This window comes from Oratosquilla oratoria, chromosome 4 (genome assembly GCF_046742065.1).
Source record: "Oratosquilla oratoria isolate Oo_2021 chromosome 4, ASM4674206v1, whole genome shotgun sequence".
NCBI classification, from domain to species: domain Eukaryota; kingdom Metazoa; phylum Arthropoda; class Malacostraca; order Stomatopoda; family Squillidae; genus Oratosquilla; species Oratosquilla oratoria.
In genome coordinates this window covers 39,546,098-39,566,161 of record NC_134780.1, presented here as the reverse complement: position 1 = coordinate 39,566,161, position 20,064 = coordinate 39,546,098, and the positions used below count along the sequence as shown (strand labels likewise).

At 41.8% G+C, this 20,064-nt stretch overlaps 1 protein-coding gene across 15 annotated transcripts in view; it reads left to right on the top strand.

Moving 5' to 3' along the window:
• Gug (arginine-glutamic acid dipeptide repeats grunge) overlaps window positions 1-20,064 on the top strand; it is a 109,055-nt gene that overhangs the window by 29,746 nt on the left and 59,245 nt on the right. For 14 of the 15 annotated variants that reach the window (XM_076183978.1, XM_076183977.1, XM_076183989.1 and 11 more), the window contains 8 exons: window positions 3,844-3,961; window positions 4,322-4,392; window positions 4,499-4,616; window positions 4,826-5,006; window positions 5,270-5,356; window positions 5,752-5,965; window positions 7,945-8,043; window positions 8,886-8,966. In XM_076183978.1, coding sequence (XP_076040093.1) covers window positions 3,844-3,961; window positions 4,322-4,392; window positions 4,499-4,616; window positions 4,826-5,006; window positions 5,270-5,356; window positions 5,752-5,965; window positions 7,945-8,043; window positions 8,886-8,966 — 969 coding nt within the window. The remainder of the gene's footprint in view (window positions 1-3,843; window positions 3,962-4,321; window positions 4,393-4,498; window positions 4,617-4,825; window positions 5,007-5,269; window positions 5,357-5,751; window positions 5,966-7,944; window positions 8,044-8,885; window positions 8,967-20,064) is intronic. The other variant, XM_076183980.1, reaches the window with a different exon arrangement.

The window sequence follows — 20,064 nt, the reverse complement described above, 5'->3', positions numbered from 1 at the left end:
AAAGAATACAAAGAGCAATTACAAAATTGGCACCAACACTCTCAAAACTATCATATGAAGAGAGACTAGAAAAACTTGAACTACAGACACTAGAGCAAAGAAGAGAGAGAGGAGATTTGATAGCTATTTACAGAATCATGAAAGGCATAGAAATTACTGATAGAGAGAATCTGATAAAATGGGATGACAGAAATACTAGAGGACACGGAAAGAAAATAAAAAAAGACAGCTATAGAAGAGATTTGAAAAAGAACAGCTTTCCTCACAGAGTAATAGACAGTTGGAACAAGTTAGATGAGAAAGTGGTGTGTGCAAAAACAATACATGAATTTAAAAATAGTTTAGATAAAATGAGATATGAAGATGGGACCCCACGAGCATAGCTCCCCTTCCCGTAAAATACAACTAGGTAAATACAACTAGGTAAATACACACACACACACACACACCTTGCAGTGCAGTGATGCTGAAATTATTTCATCCTGCTCAGGGCTGAAATAATTTCAGTAACTCCAACTCTCATGGGCGGAGTTGGGTGTGTGTGTGTGTGTGTGTGTAAGGTCACAGCAATACCCATAGATTGGTCATATGAGCTCTGAGTTCTCTTCTGGGAGGGAAGTAGCTCTTGATCACAAGTCCAACATGTGATCCAAGACCATGGTGAATCACACATACACACACACTGCACTGCACTATTACTCAGGTCATAGTAACATTTTTCTATTACTTAGTTTACGGTTAGGTTAGGTAATAAAAAAACATTGCTGTGACCTCATCAGCATGTGTGGGGGAGGGAGGGGGTTCTGAAATTGATCTGGATTTTGGGATGGGGATATTGCTGGAAAGGAGAATGAAAGGGGAATATAGGGTTTGGGGAGATGAGGAAGGGAAATATGGTGTACATTGTGAATGGAAGATAAAGAAATCTGTACACATGTTGAAGGCTTAAACTCTTGGAATGGATGGCATAATGGGTTTAGTAGAATAACTGCAGAGATACCTTGACAGATTTCAGATGGGAAGAGAATACCCCATCAAAAATTAATTAAAGTCCATTCATACATACACATACCAATGGCCTTTTCCCTCTTACAAGGGAGGTATAGCCAAAGTCAAAGGCATAAATCCACTCCCACCCATTTCATCCCCACATACTCCACTCCCATTCACCACCCCTCCCTCCATCTTTTCATGGCTCCTCATGGATGATGGGTTCTCCTTGCATCTTGCCCACTGACCTAGGTCAGAAGCAGTGTAACAAGACACAGCACATCCACAGCAAAGCTGCTTCATTTAATAGGCAACCCCCACCCTCCATCCCCTCATGCAGGAAAAGAGAAGATGGGGAGAAATCCCTTTGGGCTGTGTCAAAATATCATTCACACAATAATAATAAATAAGATAGAGTCAAAATGTGGCATCAGAGGAAAATTATTGGAATGGATGAAAGACTTTCTGATTGGGAGGAAAATGAGAGTTGTAATTAGAGGAAAATTCTCCAACTGGGAAGAAGTAAAAAGCGGGGTCCCGCAAGGATCAGTACTGGCCCCGATCATGTTCGCTGTATACATTAATGACATGAATGAAGGCGTGGAGTGCTATATAAATTTTTTTGCAGATGATGCAAAATTACTTACGAAGGTAAAAACGGAAGAGGACTGCAACTCATTGCAACAAGATCTGGACACAATATGGAATTGGACTCAAAAGTGGGAAGTAAAATTCAATATTAAGAAATGCAGCATAATGGAATTTGGAAAGAGTAAAAATAGAATATCAAAAGATTACAGAATTGGGGAAGAAAAAAATTAATAAAACAAACTATGAAAAAGATCTTGGAGTGATGATTGGAAAGGACAAGAAACCAGATAAGCATATAAACAAGATGTTCAGAGAAACCTACAACTTATTGAGAGCAATCAAAGTGGCATTTACCTATATGGACGAAGAAATGATAAGGAAAATACTCTACACTAATAAGACCAAAACTTGAGTACGCAGCATCACTTTGGACACCCAGTACCAAAAAGAATATTAAGAAACTAGAAAGATTACAAAGAGCGACAACAAAACAAGCACCGACACTCACCGAACTAACATATGAGCAAAGACTATCAAATTGAACCTACCAATTCTGGAACAAAGAAGAGAAAGAGGAGATTTGCTAACTATCTACAGAATAATGAAAGGAATGGAAGTTTTAGACAGGAACGACCTATTAATGTGGGACAACAGTAAAACAAGAGGACACGGAAAAAAATTGAAAAAGGATAGTTATAGGAAAAACTTGAAAAGGAACAGTTTCCCACACAGAGCGATAAATACATGGAACAAATTAGACAACAAAACAGTATGTGCTAACACTATACAAGATTTTAAGATAAAACTTGATGCGGAGAGATACAAAGACGGGTCATCACGGGCATAGCTCCCCTCCCGTATATTACAACTAGGTAAATACATACTTCCTCACCCCCCATCCCCCCACCTACTCTCTTCCCAGGATCACAGCATCATCCATACACAACCATTCTCCACTTACCCCTATCTTCTGTCTTCTCCCTTTCTTCATCAACAGACATTCCTCTCTTCCACAATGCCCATTTTTACCCCATCCATCCATCTTATCCTTGGTTGCCCCCTCATTTTCACTCCTTCCACCTCTGACTTCTGTGCCTCTTTTACTAATCTTTCTTCACTCATTCTTTCTGTGTCCAAACCATCCCAACACTCTTTCATTCACCTTCTCTCAACTTCCTTTCCACCCCTGCTCTCCTCACCTTGTTTCTCACTCTATCCAGCCTAGTAACCCCTACCATACTTCTCAGGTATTTCATCTCAAACACATTTAAACTCTTCCTCTCTTATGTTCCATGTTTCTGTCCCATACAGTGCTGTTGTCACAATCATCCCTTCATACAATCTCCTCTAGCATCCATTCCCAATTGTCTTTTTTTCATTACACTTTTTAATCCCCCAAGGCATTTACTTGCTTCTCTCAGTCTATATTCTACCTCCACCTCCACTCCACCCTTTCCTGCCACATTTGCACCCAAGTATCTAAAGCTACCCACTTCCCCCAGTCTTTCTCCCTTAATACTCACTTCCAATTTGCTTATTTATTATCTCCTTTTCCTGAGCCTCTTGCTTTCTTTATTTACCAGCCCTTGTATGTTCATTTCTCTTCATTTTGTATTAGTTGCACACAAGATTTATCACACACCTAATACTTTTTTCCTCACAGTGAATGGATATTGACATTTTTTGACAACTTTAATGTCAAAATCCATTCAATATGAGGAAAACAGTGTTAGGCATGTGCTACTAATTAGAAATGGAGAGAAAATAAGAGGGACTGGTGAATAAAGAAAGCAAGAGGCTCAGGAAAGGAACATAATAAGTAGACCATGTCTGTAGAGGAAGGACGGGAGAGGTGGGGTCACCGAATTTATGAAGCGGCCTTGCTGTGGATGTGCTGTGTCTTGCGACACTGCTTCTGACCCAGGGCAGTGGACAAGATGAAGGGATGACCTGTCATCCAGGAGGTGCCAAGATAGGAGGGAGGGAGGAGGGTGGAGGGGAGTGGAATATATAGGAAATGAAATGGGGGGGGAGTGATTTCTATGCCTTTTTCTTTTTGACTACCCTCCATGTAAGGGGGAAAAAGCCTTTGGTATATGCACGGTATATGTATGGAACAAGTAAGTATTTTACATTTGTTTTTTGGTAATTGGCATTGGAAAATGCTTCTTTCTATTAAAACAGTTGTCATAGTTATTTCAGGACTTGTTTACTCAGATATATAGGTACTGATTTTGACATAAGCATCCATAATGATTTCAGGTTATGGTAGCAGTTGTTGGAAAGAAGCAACCAGTTCGTGGTCAGGCCTTCCGCGCAACCAATGGCGAATATGTGTCATATCTCTGCACTGACGACTCTACATTCTATAGGCCAGGAGGTAAAGAACCAATTGTCTCACTTTGATAAGAAAGGGATGGTTGTAGGATGGGTGTAGCATATAGTTTGACTCAGGCACCCCTGAGAATTGAGGGAAAGGCCTTTTGGTGTATATATGTATGAAAGGAAAGCCTTTTAGGGATAAAGAGATCTAGGATGAAGGAAAAATGGAAGAAACGGATGTAAAGAATGTCTTGGAAGTGAAAGGAAAATGATTATTAGTCTTAATTGTGATCAGATATTATTTTGTTCTGCCCATATGAGAAACAGGAAGATGCAAGAACCCTCTTGATTAGGATAGCTGAACAGCCTATGATACCCTTTGTTTCATGCATTTGATGACATGTGCTTACTTCTGCAGATTCTGTTTACATTGAAAGTCAGAGAGCAGACCAGCCCTTCTTCATATGTTCAATTCAAGAGTTTCGAAGGGTTAGTCTCCCAAACAGTTACAAGTTGTTGTCCTGGTGCTTGTTATATGAGAAAAATTTAAGTCTGTTTTTGAGTGTTTGGATGATGATTTTGTCTTCTGTTTCAGAGTAAGAGAGACACTCTCATGGTAAATATAAAGTGGTTTTATAGACCATCTGAAGTGCCAGAGACTGTCTACCAATTATTAGTGCAGGATAGAAATACGGAAAACAGTAAGTCTTTAGGTAAACACTTGACTTTGTCTTGCGTAGAATGCGATGTGTAAGTATTTTTGACTGCAAAAAAAAATGAATATGAATCTTGTTATATATTTATTTTATTTATATTTTAGGTGAAATATAATTTTAAGAAAAATGGTATACAAATGAAAAATATATTTTTTTTGTCAAACTTGTCATATCTGTTGTTGAATCACTCAATGTCACCCCTACAGACAACAAAGCTCTAGTAACAGACGATCCAGTCATAAAGAGTAGAGAGCTTTTCATCTCGGATGCAACAGACACATACCCTGTGTCAGTACTTCGGGGTTTGTGCAGAGTGGATCACTATGCAGACATTCATGCAGTTAGGGATTTTGTCCCAGATGATGATGCATTTTTCTACATTCTTGGGTAAGAACTAACTCTAACTGTAACATATGCGCACACAATTCTGTACACTACAACATGATTTATGCCTTTTCCTTTTTGGCTACCTCCCTAGGAAGGGGGAAAAAGCCTTGGTATATATATGTATGTATGTATGTACAACTAGGTCAATACACACACTCACTTGCTAACACACACACTGTTTAGATTAGTCTGAGTAGTAGTTCTTCAGTAATAATGAAGAGAGGTGAGTGGAGGCTGGAGAATGACATGTTGGTTTTTTGCAGTTACAACCCTGAGACCCGACGATTGGCTTCCACGCAAGGAGAAATAAGAATTGGGCCTTCCCATCAGGCAAAGCTTCCTGAATTCAAGTAAGTATGGTATTGTGGTAAGTAGTAATAAATTTATGTACCAAAGGCTTTTCCCTCATACCAGGGAGGTAGCCAAAGTCAAAAGGTTATACCCACCCCCACCTGTTTCTTTACATATTTGCACTGAATATAATTACTTGTTTTGCTACTTGGAATTGATAGGGAAACATCTTGGTAGAAAAAAATCAAGCATAAATGAAAAGGTAAAGCACACATGTTAGATTATTGACTCGTGTCATCTGCATGTGAATTTGTAATTCTATATATGAAATAGAAAATTATCTTAAGCTTGTTTGTCCCTACATTGGTGTGTGGATCCAGAAATTTAAGCACATACACATTGTAACTCCTGTAAAAGAAAATAACACATTCTGAAATCCTATTGAATTTAACAGGGGACACGTGTGTGTACATGAACGTCCTGAAAAGTGTTCTGACTGGGAAGAGCAGCGTTGGGTGCCAGGAGCAGCAAGAGACACTGACCTACTTATGTACCTGCGAGCAGCACGTTCTATGGCTGCGTTTGCAGGTCTCTGTGATGGAGGTTCGACAACAGATGGATGCAATGCTGCATCGAGGGATGATACCACCATAAATGCCCTTGAAACAGTGAGGACAAAAGAACTTTTAAGTTTCAAGAGAGAGAGAGTGAGCAAGTGAGTGAGTGAAAGAGAGAGAGTGAGCGAGCGAGTGAGATAATGTGTTTGTTTGTTTGTTTTTTCAGTGTGTCAGTATGTCTTTGTTTACCTAATTATATTTACCTGATTGTGATACACAGGTTAGGAACTATGTACATGTATTCTTTCTGTTTTCATTGATCAAATTTTGCTTTGAATTGATTTAAGTCGTCTTGCCTGGACTGTTTCTTGAGTGAATTGCAGGCTGAAAATATACTTTTTAGTTTTTAATTTGAAATGTGTTGCAGGTGACAATTTAAAAGTGAAAGGTGCCTGAGTTGATAAATTATAATTGCATATGAAACTTGCACTTGTTTGAGAACAAATGATGGGTACCTGCATGAGGTGGCCCTGCAGGAAAGGATATCAGAGGGAATTGTCTTCCTGTTGCCCATACTTACACCTTATCAACTTCCTCACTTCCATTTAGAGGTTGTAGCCCTGAAGGGCTAACACGTGTCTTTGGACTTGCCCCAAGATCTCTCTCTATTAATTTCATCTGTATTTCCTCCACCTTGAACACAAGGAGAGCTGACAGCTTGTGACAGCTCCCCTCCCCTCCTCCTACTACTACTTCATTCAGTGACATAGAAACAGTCCCACACTAATAATACAATGCAGACATCAGTCCAAGGTTCCTTCCCAGAGAGATTGGGCCCAAGGACTGTTGTTGTCGTTCCGTAGGCTGTGTGGCCGAGCAGTCCCATCTCCCTGAGGAATGCCATGGCTGGTATGAGGTTTCCTCATAAATCCTTTATACATACATACATACATATACCAAGGCTTTTTCCCCCTTCCAAGGGAGGTAGCCAAAAAGGGAAAGGCATAAAAACACTCCCACCCATTTCATCCCTACATACACTCCACACCCCTCCCACCCTCCCTCTCATCTGAGCACCTCCTGGATGACGGGTCATCCCTGCACCCTGCCCACCGCCCTGGGTCAGAAGCAGTGTCGCAAGACACAGCACATCCACAGCAAGGCCGCTTCATCCAATCGGCGACCCCCCCCCCTCTCCGTCCCCCCTTGCATATAAGGAGAGGACGGGGAGAAATCCCTTCGGGCTGCGTCAAAATTTACTCACACATACTACCCCCACCCCCACCCCCTGCCCATTCCTCCTCATGCAATCACATCATCATCCATATACAACCATTCTCCACTCACCTCTGTCTTCTGTCCTCTCCCTTCCTTCCTCAACAGACATTCCCCTCTTCCCCAAAGCCCCCTTCACCCCATCCATCCACCTCATCCTAGGACGTCCCCTCATGTTCACTCCCTCCACATCTGCCTTCCATACCTCTTTTACTAGTCTTTCTTCACTCATTCTTTCCATGTGTCCAAACCATCCTAATATTCTTTCATCAACCCTATCTCCCAAATCCTTTTTCACCCCTGTTCTCCTCTTCACCTCCTCATTTCTCACTCTATCTAGCCTAGTAACCCCCACCATACTTCTCAGACACCTCATCTCAAACACATTCAAACTCCTTCTCTCTTCTTCTCTTATGTTCCACGTTTCTGCCCCATACAGTGCTGTTGGCACAATCACTCCTTCATACAGTCTCCTCTTCGCATCCATTCCCAAATGTCTATTCCTCATTACACTCTTTAATCCACCAAGGCATTTACTCGCTTCTCTCAATCTACATTCTACCTCCACCTTCACTCCACCTTTTCCTGCTACACTTGCACCCAAGTAAAAAAATCCTTTATAGAGTGTATATTGCATTAGTGTGCGTGATTATATACAGTGCAGTCTTCCATAATGTATGGGGTGGAATATTACATCCTGGGCAGTTGTCTGCAATGTGGTCATCCAGCCTCTTGTGTTGCTAGCTGCTGTGGGGCTGCAGGTTTCCCTTCAACAAAAGTTGAGGCAGTAATTGATTGATTGCATTTCTTTCCAGTTGCACAACAGTAGCTACGACCATAGTAAGGCTCTGCAAGCACTTGTCAAGTGCCCCTTGATGGAAGGCATTGACAAGAAATGGTCTGAAGAAGAAACCGTAAGTAGTGGGAGAAGGGATATTTTGTTTTTTAATCAACCTCCTGTTAATGGTGTTTGACATTTGTTTGATAGCTCAAGCTGTCTTGAGGCTTATGTGTATGTGCGTGTGTGCGGGAGAGAGCGTCACTCCTTGGGACAGAGGTTGAGGTGATGGTAATTTGGTCCCTGCAGCAGGCGAGTTGAACTAAGGCCATGGTTCATTAAATTCCATGCTACAAAATTGTCTGTAAGGGGCACCATCTTAGCCTACTGATAGGAGGAATTTTCGCAAGATTAAACTGAATCTTTATCATCATGTGTGCGTGCGTGCAAGTGTGCATGTGTGTGTGTGTATGTTGAGGCATATAGGTACTTTTATTTACCTATCTCTCTATATACCAAGGGCTTTTCCCCCCTTGCAAGGGATAACCAAGTCAAAAGGCAAGTATCCACTCCCACCCATCCTGTTGAACTTTTACTTACCAAAGCATATTTACTTGGATAAGGAATTGGGTGTAGGGGGAGGGGTGATTAAAATTAGAATTTCCTGTGCATATTCCAACAGTACCCATCCTGAAACCTTGGTCTCATTGTTTTTCTGTTTCTTAAGTTTTAGTTTTGACATATGTAGTTCCTCATATTATTGTCATATTTTCAGTTTATTAGAGAAATCATGAGTTAATTAAAATATATTTTGATAGCTGTTTGTGGTTATTAAGAAATGTTAAAGACTATGAGATGTATGTTAGAAAAATGGTTAACAAGTTTGATTTTTTTAATGCAATTGTAATAAGTTGGATATTTTAGATGTATGGATTGAATAAGAAAGGGATTATTAATTTTGCATTTAATATTTTGCAGAAACGCTTTATAAAGGGATTGAGGCAGTATGGCAAGAATTTTTTTAGAATAAGAAAAGAATTGCTTCCACATAAAGAAACTGTAAGTATTACATATTTCTTGTGTATATCAGTGATGAATAGTGGGGTGACATATTCCAGTTTTTGTCTCGACATCACACAAACAAACAAACTGAAGAGTTCAAGGGTTACAAGGACTGACATTTTGAGAAAAGAATGAAGCTGTAATGCAAATGCTCTGGTAATGATGATTGTTGTATTGAGCTTTACATACATATACCAAAGGCTCTTTCCCCCTTACAAGGGAGGTAGCCGAAGAGCAAAGGCATAAAAACCATTCCCACTAATATTCTCCACTCCCATCCACCCCCTTCCCTCCCTCATATCTTGGCACCTCCTGGATGATGGGTCATCCCTGCACCTTGCCCACTGCCCTGGATCAGAAGCAGTGTCAAAAGACAGTACATCCATAGCAAGGCCACTTCATTAAATTGGGGACCCCCCTTTCCGTCCCATCATGCAGAAAATGAGAAGACAGGGAGAAATCCTTTCGGGCTGTGTCAATTTATTTCTCACACATACTCCCTCACCCCTAATCCTCCACCCACCCACTCCCCCTCATGCATCACAGCATGATCCATACACTACCATTCTCCATTCACCCCCATCTTCTGTCCTCTTCTGTCCTTCCTCAGCAGACAGTTGTTTGTGTTGTATTAATGTGGGATTGTTTCTGTCACTGGCTGAAAGTAGTTGGAGGAGGGAAACGGTTGTCATTTGCCAGCCCACATATGAAAAAAAATGGAAGAAATACAGTTGGAGCTGAGAAAGATGTTGGGCCTATCTAGAAACCAACTGTCAGCCCTTTGGGGCTGCACCTCCTGAAGGAGATAAGGGGCTTCATGGGTTTTAAGAATGGACAGCTCTTCCCTTAGCAACTACTCAAACATTACAACAGCCAACTGCTTATACCTTAAAGTACATCCGTACAAAAACACATTTACACGGAGATCATTAAACAAGCATTTGAAGACAGACCACTAAACTCAAGCCCCCCCCCCCCTGCGACATCAGTCCCACAGAGAAATCCCTCTCAAGAGAAGAAAATAACACACTTGTTTGAGTTCAGGACACCATCCAGCTCAAAGCCAGTACCAGCACCAAATAGGCCTGACCATATATTCAAATTGCTCTAGATGCAACCACCATACAGAGGACATTGAACACCTCATTTAAAGTTGCCCTTAACTATCCATAGTAACAGTACTGTATCTCCTCCGAGTGTGTGCTTGCCTGGTGTCAAGGTATAAGGGGCGTAGGGCAACAGTTTGATTGATTGATTGGCTCATGGGCTGAACCAGTAGCTGTGGCTAGTTACTTGAGGAATGCAGGTCTGTTCTGAGTGGCTAATGAAATTCAAGAGCAATGAATATTTATATCATATACAAATGACACGAACAAATAGTCCAACGTGCGGGAGATCGTGAACTTTCCAGGTGTCAACTGGCTTTCGACACTTGCCCATGCAGGGTTGCCTGATTACTTCATGCCAAGCCTTGGGGCATTTTGATAAAAACTATTAACTAACGTCATTTAGAAATTATATATAACCAAAACACGCACAGAATATAATACCATATAAATATACATAATACATGATCAAGAAATTTACTGAAATAATACAATGTATATATTTTACCATCCTGCAACCACATCGCACGGCCCGCGCCCTCGGATGCCCCACCACCGAGCAACCCAAGAAAAAAATGACCGAGGCCAGCGTACAAATACAGCAAGCCACACACAAACTACACGCTCAAGTGCGACAGACGTGTGGCACACATGGAACTGAAGCACACCCAAAAACATTACACAAATACATATAACATAAATGAATGAATAACAAATATTACAAACACAAGAAATACACGAAGTTTTATACACAAATACACATAAATAATGATAAGAAAGTAACTGGCGCCAGTAAAAAAATATACTTAGGACAATTGCGGAGTCCGGGACTTGAAATATGAAAGCAATACAAAATACACAATATACAAATACACAGAATTAGACATTAGATAAATGGGACAATGGGAAGAACAAAACACCATTGGCAGAAAAATAAGTTTGCAAAGTATAAAAAAGATTTAATCCCCTACCACAAGGTACGCTAAAACCCAAATGAGTCTGCGCCCAAGAAAAATACACAATTTACACTAGTAAGGGCTAGGGGTATAAAACCTTCCCCAATTCAATTACCATACAAATACACAAAATACATACAAGAAGCTCACTTCGGACCATCAGGCCTAGACACTTCGTGAGACGTAGATGATACGAGTGGCCACAATGGGTGGATACCCAACTGGGAACATTGAGTGTTGGAGGGAGGTTGGGTGAATGCAGGTATGGGCCCTGCGTCTTTTTAAGCCTGTCAGAACTGGCCCACAATCTCCCACTAAGACCCGTAGATGGATCAAAAAACCTGTATTGTTGGGATGAGCTGTTCTGTTACTAAAGGGACTGTGAAATTTCCAATTTAGTTTGGATTGGCGGTCCGGCCATGCTCCTAAAGACATGATCCCATCATTGTGTTCACAGGCTTAGCAGACCATGTTGGTGTTTTAACATGTCAGCTTGGAATAAAAGTTTGTCCTTACAACAGATGCATAAATAGCATGCAGCACATGATCCTGAAGTTTACTGTAGTCATCCACATTGTAGGAGGGGACCGAGCCCAGGACTGTCAGCATGTCATAAGGGAGTCGTTTCCTCTGATTCAAAGACAACATAGTGGGCGTTTTTCCCGTGGAAGCGTTTATGGTGCTGTTGATACAAGCACTAACATGGGGAAGCCCAATCCTCCATGACTCATGAAAATGGACTAGCAAGGTTGACGTAAGATCTCCAAAATTTTCCTGTTTGTTTCTCTCTACAGCCCATTGGAGCCGGATGATAAGCCCAGAAAACAAATGTTTGTTTATGCCGTAACGGTGCACAAATGCCTGCCAAAACCTCGTTCTTAAATTCAGCCATTATCACTAAGGGCACCGAAGGAGTGGTGTATGGAACAACACATGGGAAAAACTAAAGCATGTGCTACAATGTGCGATTTGTTACGATAAGGGGAGCTAGGACCACAAACACGACTAAAATGATCCACACATACAAGGACATACACAGAGCCTGTGTGCTACGCGGCAGTGGTGCAAAAGGTTCTAGCTACAGTCTGAAAAGGGCGTGAAGAATAGGGGTTACTCTAAAATGGGAGCAGGGCTCGTAGAACCTTTGTCTGGGCAATAACGGGCCACATGAGAGGCAATGTCTAGTCGCATTTTGGCCAATAATACTTCTTCCCGTGCCATAGCCCGAGTTTTGTCATGACCTGGGTGACCAGCCGAGGGGCATCATGAGCAAGGAACAAAACAATGGGAAACTAGAGACTCAGGGATCACTAGCTGCGCCACATCCTGCTCAAACACTTCACATTGCGAATGAGATCTTCGTCCTGCAGGGAAAATTGGTACAGATGGAACTGGTAAAGCTGGTAGAGGTGGAATCATCACCGACTCAAAGCATAGATGACAGCAGACCAGACAGGGTTTCACGGCTGAGCTTTTACCAGATCCTGCAGGGAAAAGTTATTAATCACGGTAACAGCAGCAACGGGATATTCCGTGAAGTGCTCAGCAACATGATTATGCTCGCCCGGCAAATGACTTTAGGGTTGGATTGAAGTTCTCAATCGTGAGGAACATCTGGCTAGGCGGACCTGAACAGATTCTTTCTGAACAGCTGAGTGACAGCAGTGTGGTCCGTGTTGACTGTAATAGGATATCAAAATGATATCACGAAGTGCTTTAATGCCCAACCCAGCCATGGGCCTCTAAATGTGTAACTGAGTAACGGGACTCAGGTTGTTTAGAATGCGACTCGCTATGCAATAAATGTGGTCTATTCCTTCATACTTGTTGCAAAGTACAGCTCCAATACTGTACCAGAAAGCATCTGTACAAATAGTAAAGGGGTACTATAATTCAGGGAAAGCCCAAAACAATTAACAGGTGTTCAGTGAGAGCAAGCTTCAAGAGTCAAACTTGTCTGATGGAAATACGCCACTGAAGGAAGAGTCCTTCTGAGAAGGCGAGTGAGAGGGGAAAGCATTGAAATGGCCCCCCCAATAAGTCTTAATGAATGCAACGATAATATCCTGCAAGTCCAAGGAAGGGACGTACATTTCATACGATCGGTAACCGGGAAGTTGACTGCTTGATCTTTTCACCAGTGGTTATGGATACTGTTTGTCTACACACATGACCTAGAAACTGGATACTAGCCTCTTGAAAAAGGACACACTTGGGTTAAGTTTGAGTTTTAAACCCAGCTTCAGCCAAACCGTTGCAAAACCATGGATAACTTAGAAAGTGGGCTCTCCACCTCTTTGGAAAACAAGAATCAAATCATCCAAGGTAACAAAAAGTCCATTCCCAATTAAGCCCCATGAAATATAGAGTTAAACCTAGCGCTGGCAAGTCAAAGGAGCATTCCGCAAAACCCATGGGGCAACGAAGCCATTATGTGCCCACTTTGGGGAGTCGAGAAGGCCGTGATCTTACGAGGACTTCTCCTCAGGGGTATCTGCCTAAAACCTGCTTTTAAATCTATAAGTGGGATGAAAACACTGTATTACCTTGCAATGGACTGGAAGAAGCTCGCTTAAGATAGGCAGAGGATAATGATCAGGAAGAGTGACTCATTGACTTTCCTATAATCCAACCACGGACCGAAAAGATCCATCATTCTTAGGCACCAGGAGAAAGGATAAAAAGAGAAGAGAGAGAAAAGAATAATAAGGCAAAAGAAGTGAAAATAAAGGGAAGAAGAGCATTGTAAGGGAGGAATAAGAAAGATAATAGGAAGAGAGAGAAAGATAGCAAATAAGAGAGGAAGCCGACAGGAAATAAGAAAGCAACAAAAGCAGATCACGAGAAAGTCAGATAATAGACAAGAAAGAAGAGAGAGAAGAAGAGAAGAGTCAAGATAACAGTGTGAAGAGGCGAAACGAGCCAGAGAAAAAAGAAAGAGGAGGAGATTAAGACAAGAAAGAGTAGGTGCAAGGATTAGAGAAGAGCAAAGAGTCGAGTTGAGCAGTGAGTAAAAAAAGGCGAACAACAGTAGAAAGAATCTGGAGAGGGAGAGGAGCAGTAAGACTAACAAGTAGGTGCAGAAATAGAGAGGAGGAAGAGGCAAGTAAAAAGAACTTGAAAAGAAATAAAGGAGGGAAAGGAAGAGGGAGAGAGAGAGGAGAGAGGACTAGGGACTTAAGAAGGAAACTGTGTGCAATAGGAGGGTGTCAGGAGAATAGATAAGGAGGAGCGGAAGAAAAGCGATACGAGAAGAAGAAAACACTACAGGGAAGTAGAAATAGAAAAAATAGAGATGAGTAAAGAAGGGACATAAAAAAAGAAAAAAAATAAAGACAAAGAAAGAGGAGAAAAACCAGTAAAGAAGGAGGAGAAAGAGCGAAGAAGAAAAAAGAAGAGGAGAGAAAGCTCAAAACAAAATGAGAAAAAAGAAGAAAGATAGAGGAGAGAAAAAGGGAATAAAGGACGGGAGAAGACCAGAAAGACAATGAAGAGGCGAACAGTGAGGCAGAGCGGTAATGACAAAAAAGGGGTAAGAGAAGCAGAAGACAGAAGAGGAAAAAGAGAGAAAAAGCAGAAGAAGATCATATGATAAGAGAAAGGCCTAATAGAGAGCAAAAAGAGGACATGAAAATGATAAAAACGAAAGTGCGTACGGCAGCACGGAAAAGAAGGAACGGAAAAGAAAACTGTAAAAGGGAAAGAAAGAGAAAAGCTTAACGAGAGAGCGAGGGAAATATAAAAACACTAGGGAGTGATCGGAACATGAGTACAAAGAGAAAAACGAACAGAGCAGAACCCAAAGCAACACAGGAGAGAGAAAAGGATAAAAGTAAAGACCAACAACAAGAGAAGAGAGAGTATGGTAAACAGAGTAAGCGAAAGAGAGAAGATAAGAAGATAGGATAGAGGCAGTTAGAGACAGAGAAAAGCTGGGAATTGGACATAAAGAGAAGAACAAGAGGTAAAGAAAGAGCGTGAGAAAGAAAAGAGAGATTAAAAGCAGAGAACAAAGGAGGTGCAAAGAAAAGAAGGAAGAAGAAGGAGTAGAAAACTGAGAAAGCAGAGACAATGAGTGCAAGGCAGCAGAGCAAGAGACGGGGACAGTATAGATAAGAAGTGATAGTCAGAGGACAAGAGCGAACCAAGAGCAGGCGTAAAAAAAGAAGAGTCAGTAGCACAGTAGCGGTCAGACAACAATCTTAGACCGATAATGAGGGAAGGGTAAGATGAAAGATTGAGGAGAGAGAGTAAGTGTGAGAACGATACAAAAATGAGTAAGAGATGAGAAATAATCAAGGGATTCGAAAGAGGAGAGAAACTAAGTAAGAAAGTAGGCAAGAAAGAAGGGAGGAGTAAGGCAAAGATAAGAAAGAGTTTGGAGAAATAGAGTGGAGAAGAGATGAGCCAAAGAGAGAGAAGTAGGAAAGGTGTAAGGACTGAAGCCCAGGGGTGATATGAAGTAAGGAGTAAAAGGAGAAACAGAAAGTTGATAAGGGAAGAGGGAACAAGAAGAAGGAAGATAGGACAGAAAAGAAAAAAGGAGGAAAGAGAAAGAAAGAGCAGTTAGAGATGTGAGCCAGTATAGAGAAGATGAGAATAGAGACTCAGCAGAAGAGGGTAAGAAAGAGCATAGGAGAAGAGAAGGGTAGGGAAGAGGAAGAAAGAAGGAGACAGAAGAATAAGAATTAACAGAAGCAGGAGAGAAAAGACGAGAGAAAGGAGAGAAGGAGCCGCAACAAAAATGTACAGAGAAAAAGAGTACAAATAAGAAAGAGAAGAAAAGTAGGAAGTGGAAAAAAGGTAATTAGATAAAGTAGAAGGAAGCGAAGGATTAGAGGTGACTGTAGAGCAATAGAAGAGGAAGAGACAAGCAGAAGAAACGGGAAAGTAGCAAAACAGGAAAAGTAAAAGACAGAAATAATGTAAAGGGACGCAGCCAAAAGACAAGTAAAATTAGAGAGAGGAGAGACAGACAGAGGTGTACAAAAGACAGAAGAAAACTCAGAGATAGCGGGCAGAGAGTACATAGAGGCGAATTCCACTCGAGTGGGACTCCTGTACAACACCTTCACTCAACAAATCGTCAACCAAGGACTGGGTATAAGACGCGAGAGTGGGGCAACCTGTAAGGGGGGACGTAAACAGACGAGTGCGGTGATAGGTCAATTCTATGAACCATACGATCCGTAACCCCTAACGGATCACCTGGTAAAGCCAAAGTCTGACGGTGGGTAACTAGCAGGTCAAGGAGACGAGGTTGCTTAGGAAAAGCAGTTTCGCTACAAATGTGGCAAGTTCAGAAGCTACGCAAGCAGGGTCACGTGTTGAGGAGACTGTAGACAGAAGCTGCTATAATAGGAGAAATCTTGGAAGCAGCAAGCGCGTTACCACCTCAAAGGAATCCTAAGTGACTGCCAGGAGGAGAGAAAATAGGAGCACCGTAAACATGGTACCCTCGCTGTGGTAACGTGATCTCCACGAATAGTGGAGAGAGTTCCTTCTAGGGCAAGCGACGATAGAATAGAATCGGGCAAGAGAGAACGTCAGACCAATTGGGGCACCTGAGCGCGCACTGGGAACTCGAACAGAACTGAAGTTCTATTATGATGGCTCTCTACAACAGCAGCAGCACAATGAGCAAACAGGGGAGAAGGTCTGAGAAATGGGGACAGGCACAAAAGAATCCCTCAACGGAAACTGGCCTATCCGAAGCAGAATATTCAACTTTGCAGAAAGGCACTACACGGCGGACTAGGAGAAATATCTATGGCTATGAGCTGAAGAGCATCCATAACCCAGGAGGCAATCACAATTATGGGCAATGCCATGAGACCTACAGCATAAGTGACATTGAATACTGTGGCATGCGAGGAAATATGTAAAGGAAGACAAACTGAATCCAAGAACAAGGCAAGGGAGAGCCTTGCACAGAAGAATGCAATTATTACAAGATGGGAGATAAAGGAAGATTATACAATTCTGCAAGGCAAAGTATGCCTTTCTACTTAACAGGACTACATTCTGCACCAGTATTACAGTGACTGCAATAGGCGTTATCCCTCGTGAAAAATTGAAAGGTAAGTAATTGAGAAGATTCAACAACACAAAAGGAATGATTTGAGACCGACATTGCTGGGTACTCCTTGGGGCTTGGGAAAACTGCGCTGGGGAAAATGGAATGACGAGGTGGTGGAACGTCTCCCTCCCTAAGTTTCAAAGAACCCTTGAACATTTTTCAGTCGAATGTGTACTACTGACCTGAATATGGCCAATAACTGGAGCTACCTGGAGGCTCTACTCTGGAATAGGTCATGCGATTGATTAGAAGAAACAGTAGGTACACTCCTACCAACAGGGGACGTTTTGACTTGTGTACTGGCGCCCTATGGCGGAAACAAAACTCGTGGAATGACCCGACCTGTTACAAAGTACACAACAGGGGAGGGGGGGTAAACTGTAGATTGAGGGAGTTGAGGAGAATAAGGGACAGACCCTGTGATGAGCATTGCTAATACATAAAAGAGCTAGATGGAACTTTCCCGTTTACGCGGAAAGTTGTGATGCAAAGGACAATAGAGTGTCATCAGGCTTTACCTGAGAGAAGATGTGCTCGTCTCTCAGAAGGCACCAAAAAAAAGAATATATAAAGAAGAAACTCTACGATAAGGCGAAATCTATCTATGGAAATGTTACCTTTCTCTACCAGTCCGGACTGGGACAATGATTCAAATGCCTCTACTGCAAGGATGCTGGCCTGGCTTGCGCCCGACGATTATCCATCGTACCCAGTCTGGATCGAGAGTAATCAGCCCCTTTGAAAGACACCCCAATGGAATGCATCACACCAAGGATTATCTGCGAAAATTTTAGAAAATTAGCCTAAAGGTGGCATAATCATAGTTTATAAAGTTGTCGGATCTAAACATGAATGCCGAGGAGGAGCTCCTGCCAGCCAAAGAATGTGGCACAATCTGGGGATCCCTCACAAAGGAGGATCTTCTCTGGCCCGTCGAAACATTCGATGTCCGATTGCGTCCTCTACATTGTCGGTAGTAAATACAGCATCCCTATAATTAGGGGTCTATCCCAGAAAAAGGGGACCACAGTTGGATTCTGATTGCAGTAATGTTACCTATTTTCCCATTGGCTCAGATGAGTTTGTCGGGCTGAGAAACGAAGGCCTCGTTTAGACATGGGGGAGATGATAACTTTGTCCACTTCTTAGAAGCTAAGAAAACATAACACCAATATGAAATGTAAAAAAAATAATATAGTGAATCACACGGACCATGACATAAGTTACAGAAAACACAAGCATGAATTAATGCATTTATACATCAATAATGAGTAATTTTTTATAGGAGGAACCGTAAAATAGCAAAGTTTAAATACGACAAAGAGCACAATACGTAAGTATAGACATACGGTATAGCCGACGAGAATCTAAATTCGGGGTAACAATTCAATGTACCAAATGACCGTCACCAAAAACTTACATAAAATCATACAAGCAGAAAATATAATGCATATAACATACGCTTGGAATACGTATAGTAATTAGCATGCGTCGCAGCGGGGGAGACAGTTCCAACATTGCAAATTTTGACGTTCACGGTTTCGTGCAGGGAAGCGTCACTTAACCGGTCATCCTGATTTAACTTTGGCTTCTCCTGGAGGGAAATAAAATGTCTAATTCACCATCCAGGCGCAAATTACCGCGGGGTACCCACGGCAATGATCAGGACAGGCGGGACGATGGGTCAGAATAGCAGGAAAAAAATCCCCTGACGGCACCGGCCTGCGCCGAAATACAACTGAAGACACAGTGTCAGAGTTACTATAATGTCTCTTTAATAGTTCATATTTCACTAAAATTACCTGGCTGGAACGAAAAAAATGGGAGAAAACACAGCCCAAGAACACAAAATGTTACGTATAAGCGTAACGCAAATCAAAGTCACTTCGTAGTCTTTTTCATTTGAAAAGTCTAGTTCGAGTGTTTGTAATAGATTTGTCACTAATCGTTTGAACGCTGCACCAATGTTATGGTGGCGAATGAATATTCAAGAGGCAATGGATATTTTATAATATACAAAATGACACGAACACAATAGGCCAAACGTGCGGGAGACGTGAACGTCATGTGGTCAACTGGCTTTCGACATGCCATGCAGGGTTGCCAGATTTCTCATGCCAAGCCTTGCGGCATTTGATTAAAAAATACAATAAATAGTCTTTAGAAATTATATACAACATCAACACAGACTATAATCCAATATAAATATACTTAATAACATGATACAAGAATGTACTGAAATATACAATGTATGTTTCTACATCATGCCAACACAGGTCTACTACAAGAGAACCTGCTTAGGGCAATGGATTAAGCGATTGCTTAACCTTCAAATGGTTGAAGTTTGAGTTGCATTCATTACATCCATGTGAGTAGAGAGGGGTTGTTAATGGATTAGGAAATGATGCAGCCCAAAATGAGGTTCTTGTTTGCCTTGTAAATTTCAGTGGATGTCTTTTCTTTTTCTACATAATGGAACAGAGGGAGGGGGGTTGCTGATTAAGTGAAGTGGCCTTGCTGTGGATGTGCTGTGTCTTGCTGCATTGTTTTTTACCCTGGATAATGGTCAGGATACAGGGATGACCCATCATCCATGAGGAGCTAAGATGAGATAGAGGAAAGGGTAGAATGAGTGGGAGTGGAATGGATAGGAGTGGGTACAAGCTTTTTGACTTGGCTACCTCCCTTGAAAGGGGGAGAAAGCCCTTGATATCTGATAGGATAAGTTGTCATGTAATGAAGCCATGCGGGTAAACTAGCCCCAGCCGTTGGGCCCTGCTGTGGAAGATGCTCTGTTTTGCTTCTTTGGCTCTGAGCCAAGAAGTGTGCCATACAGTGCTGATTGTGCCAACAGCACTGTATGGGGCAGAAACATGGAACATAAGAGAGTGGGAGAGAAGGAGTTTGAATGTGTTTGAAATGAGGTGTCTGAGAAGTATGATGTGGGTTGCTGG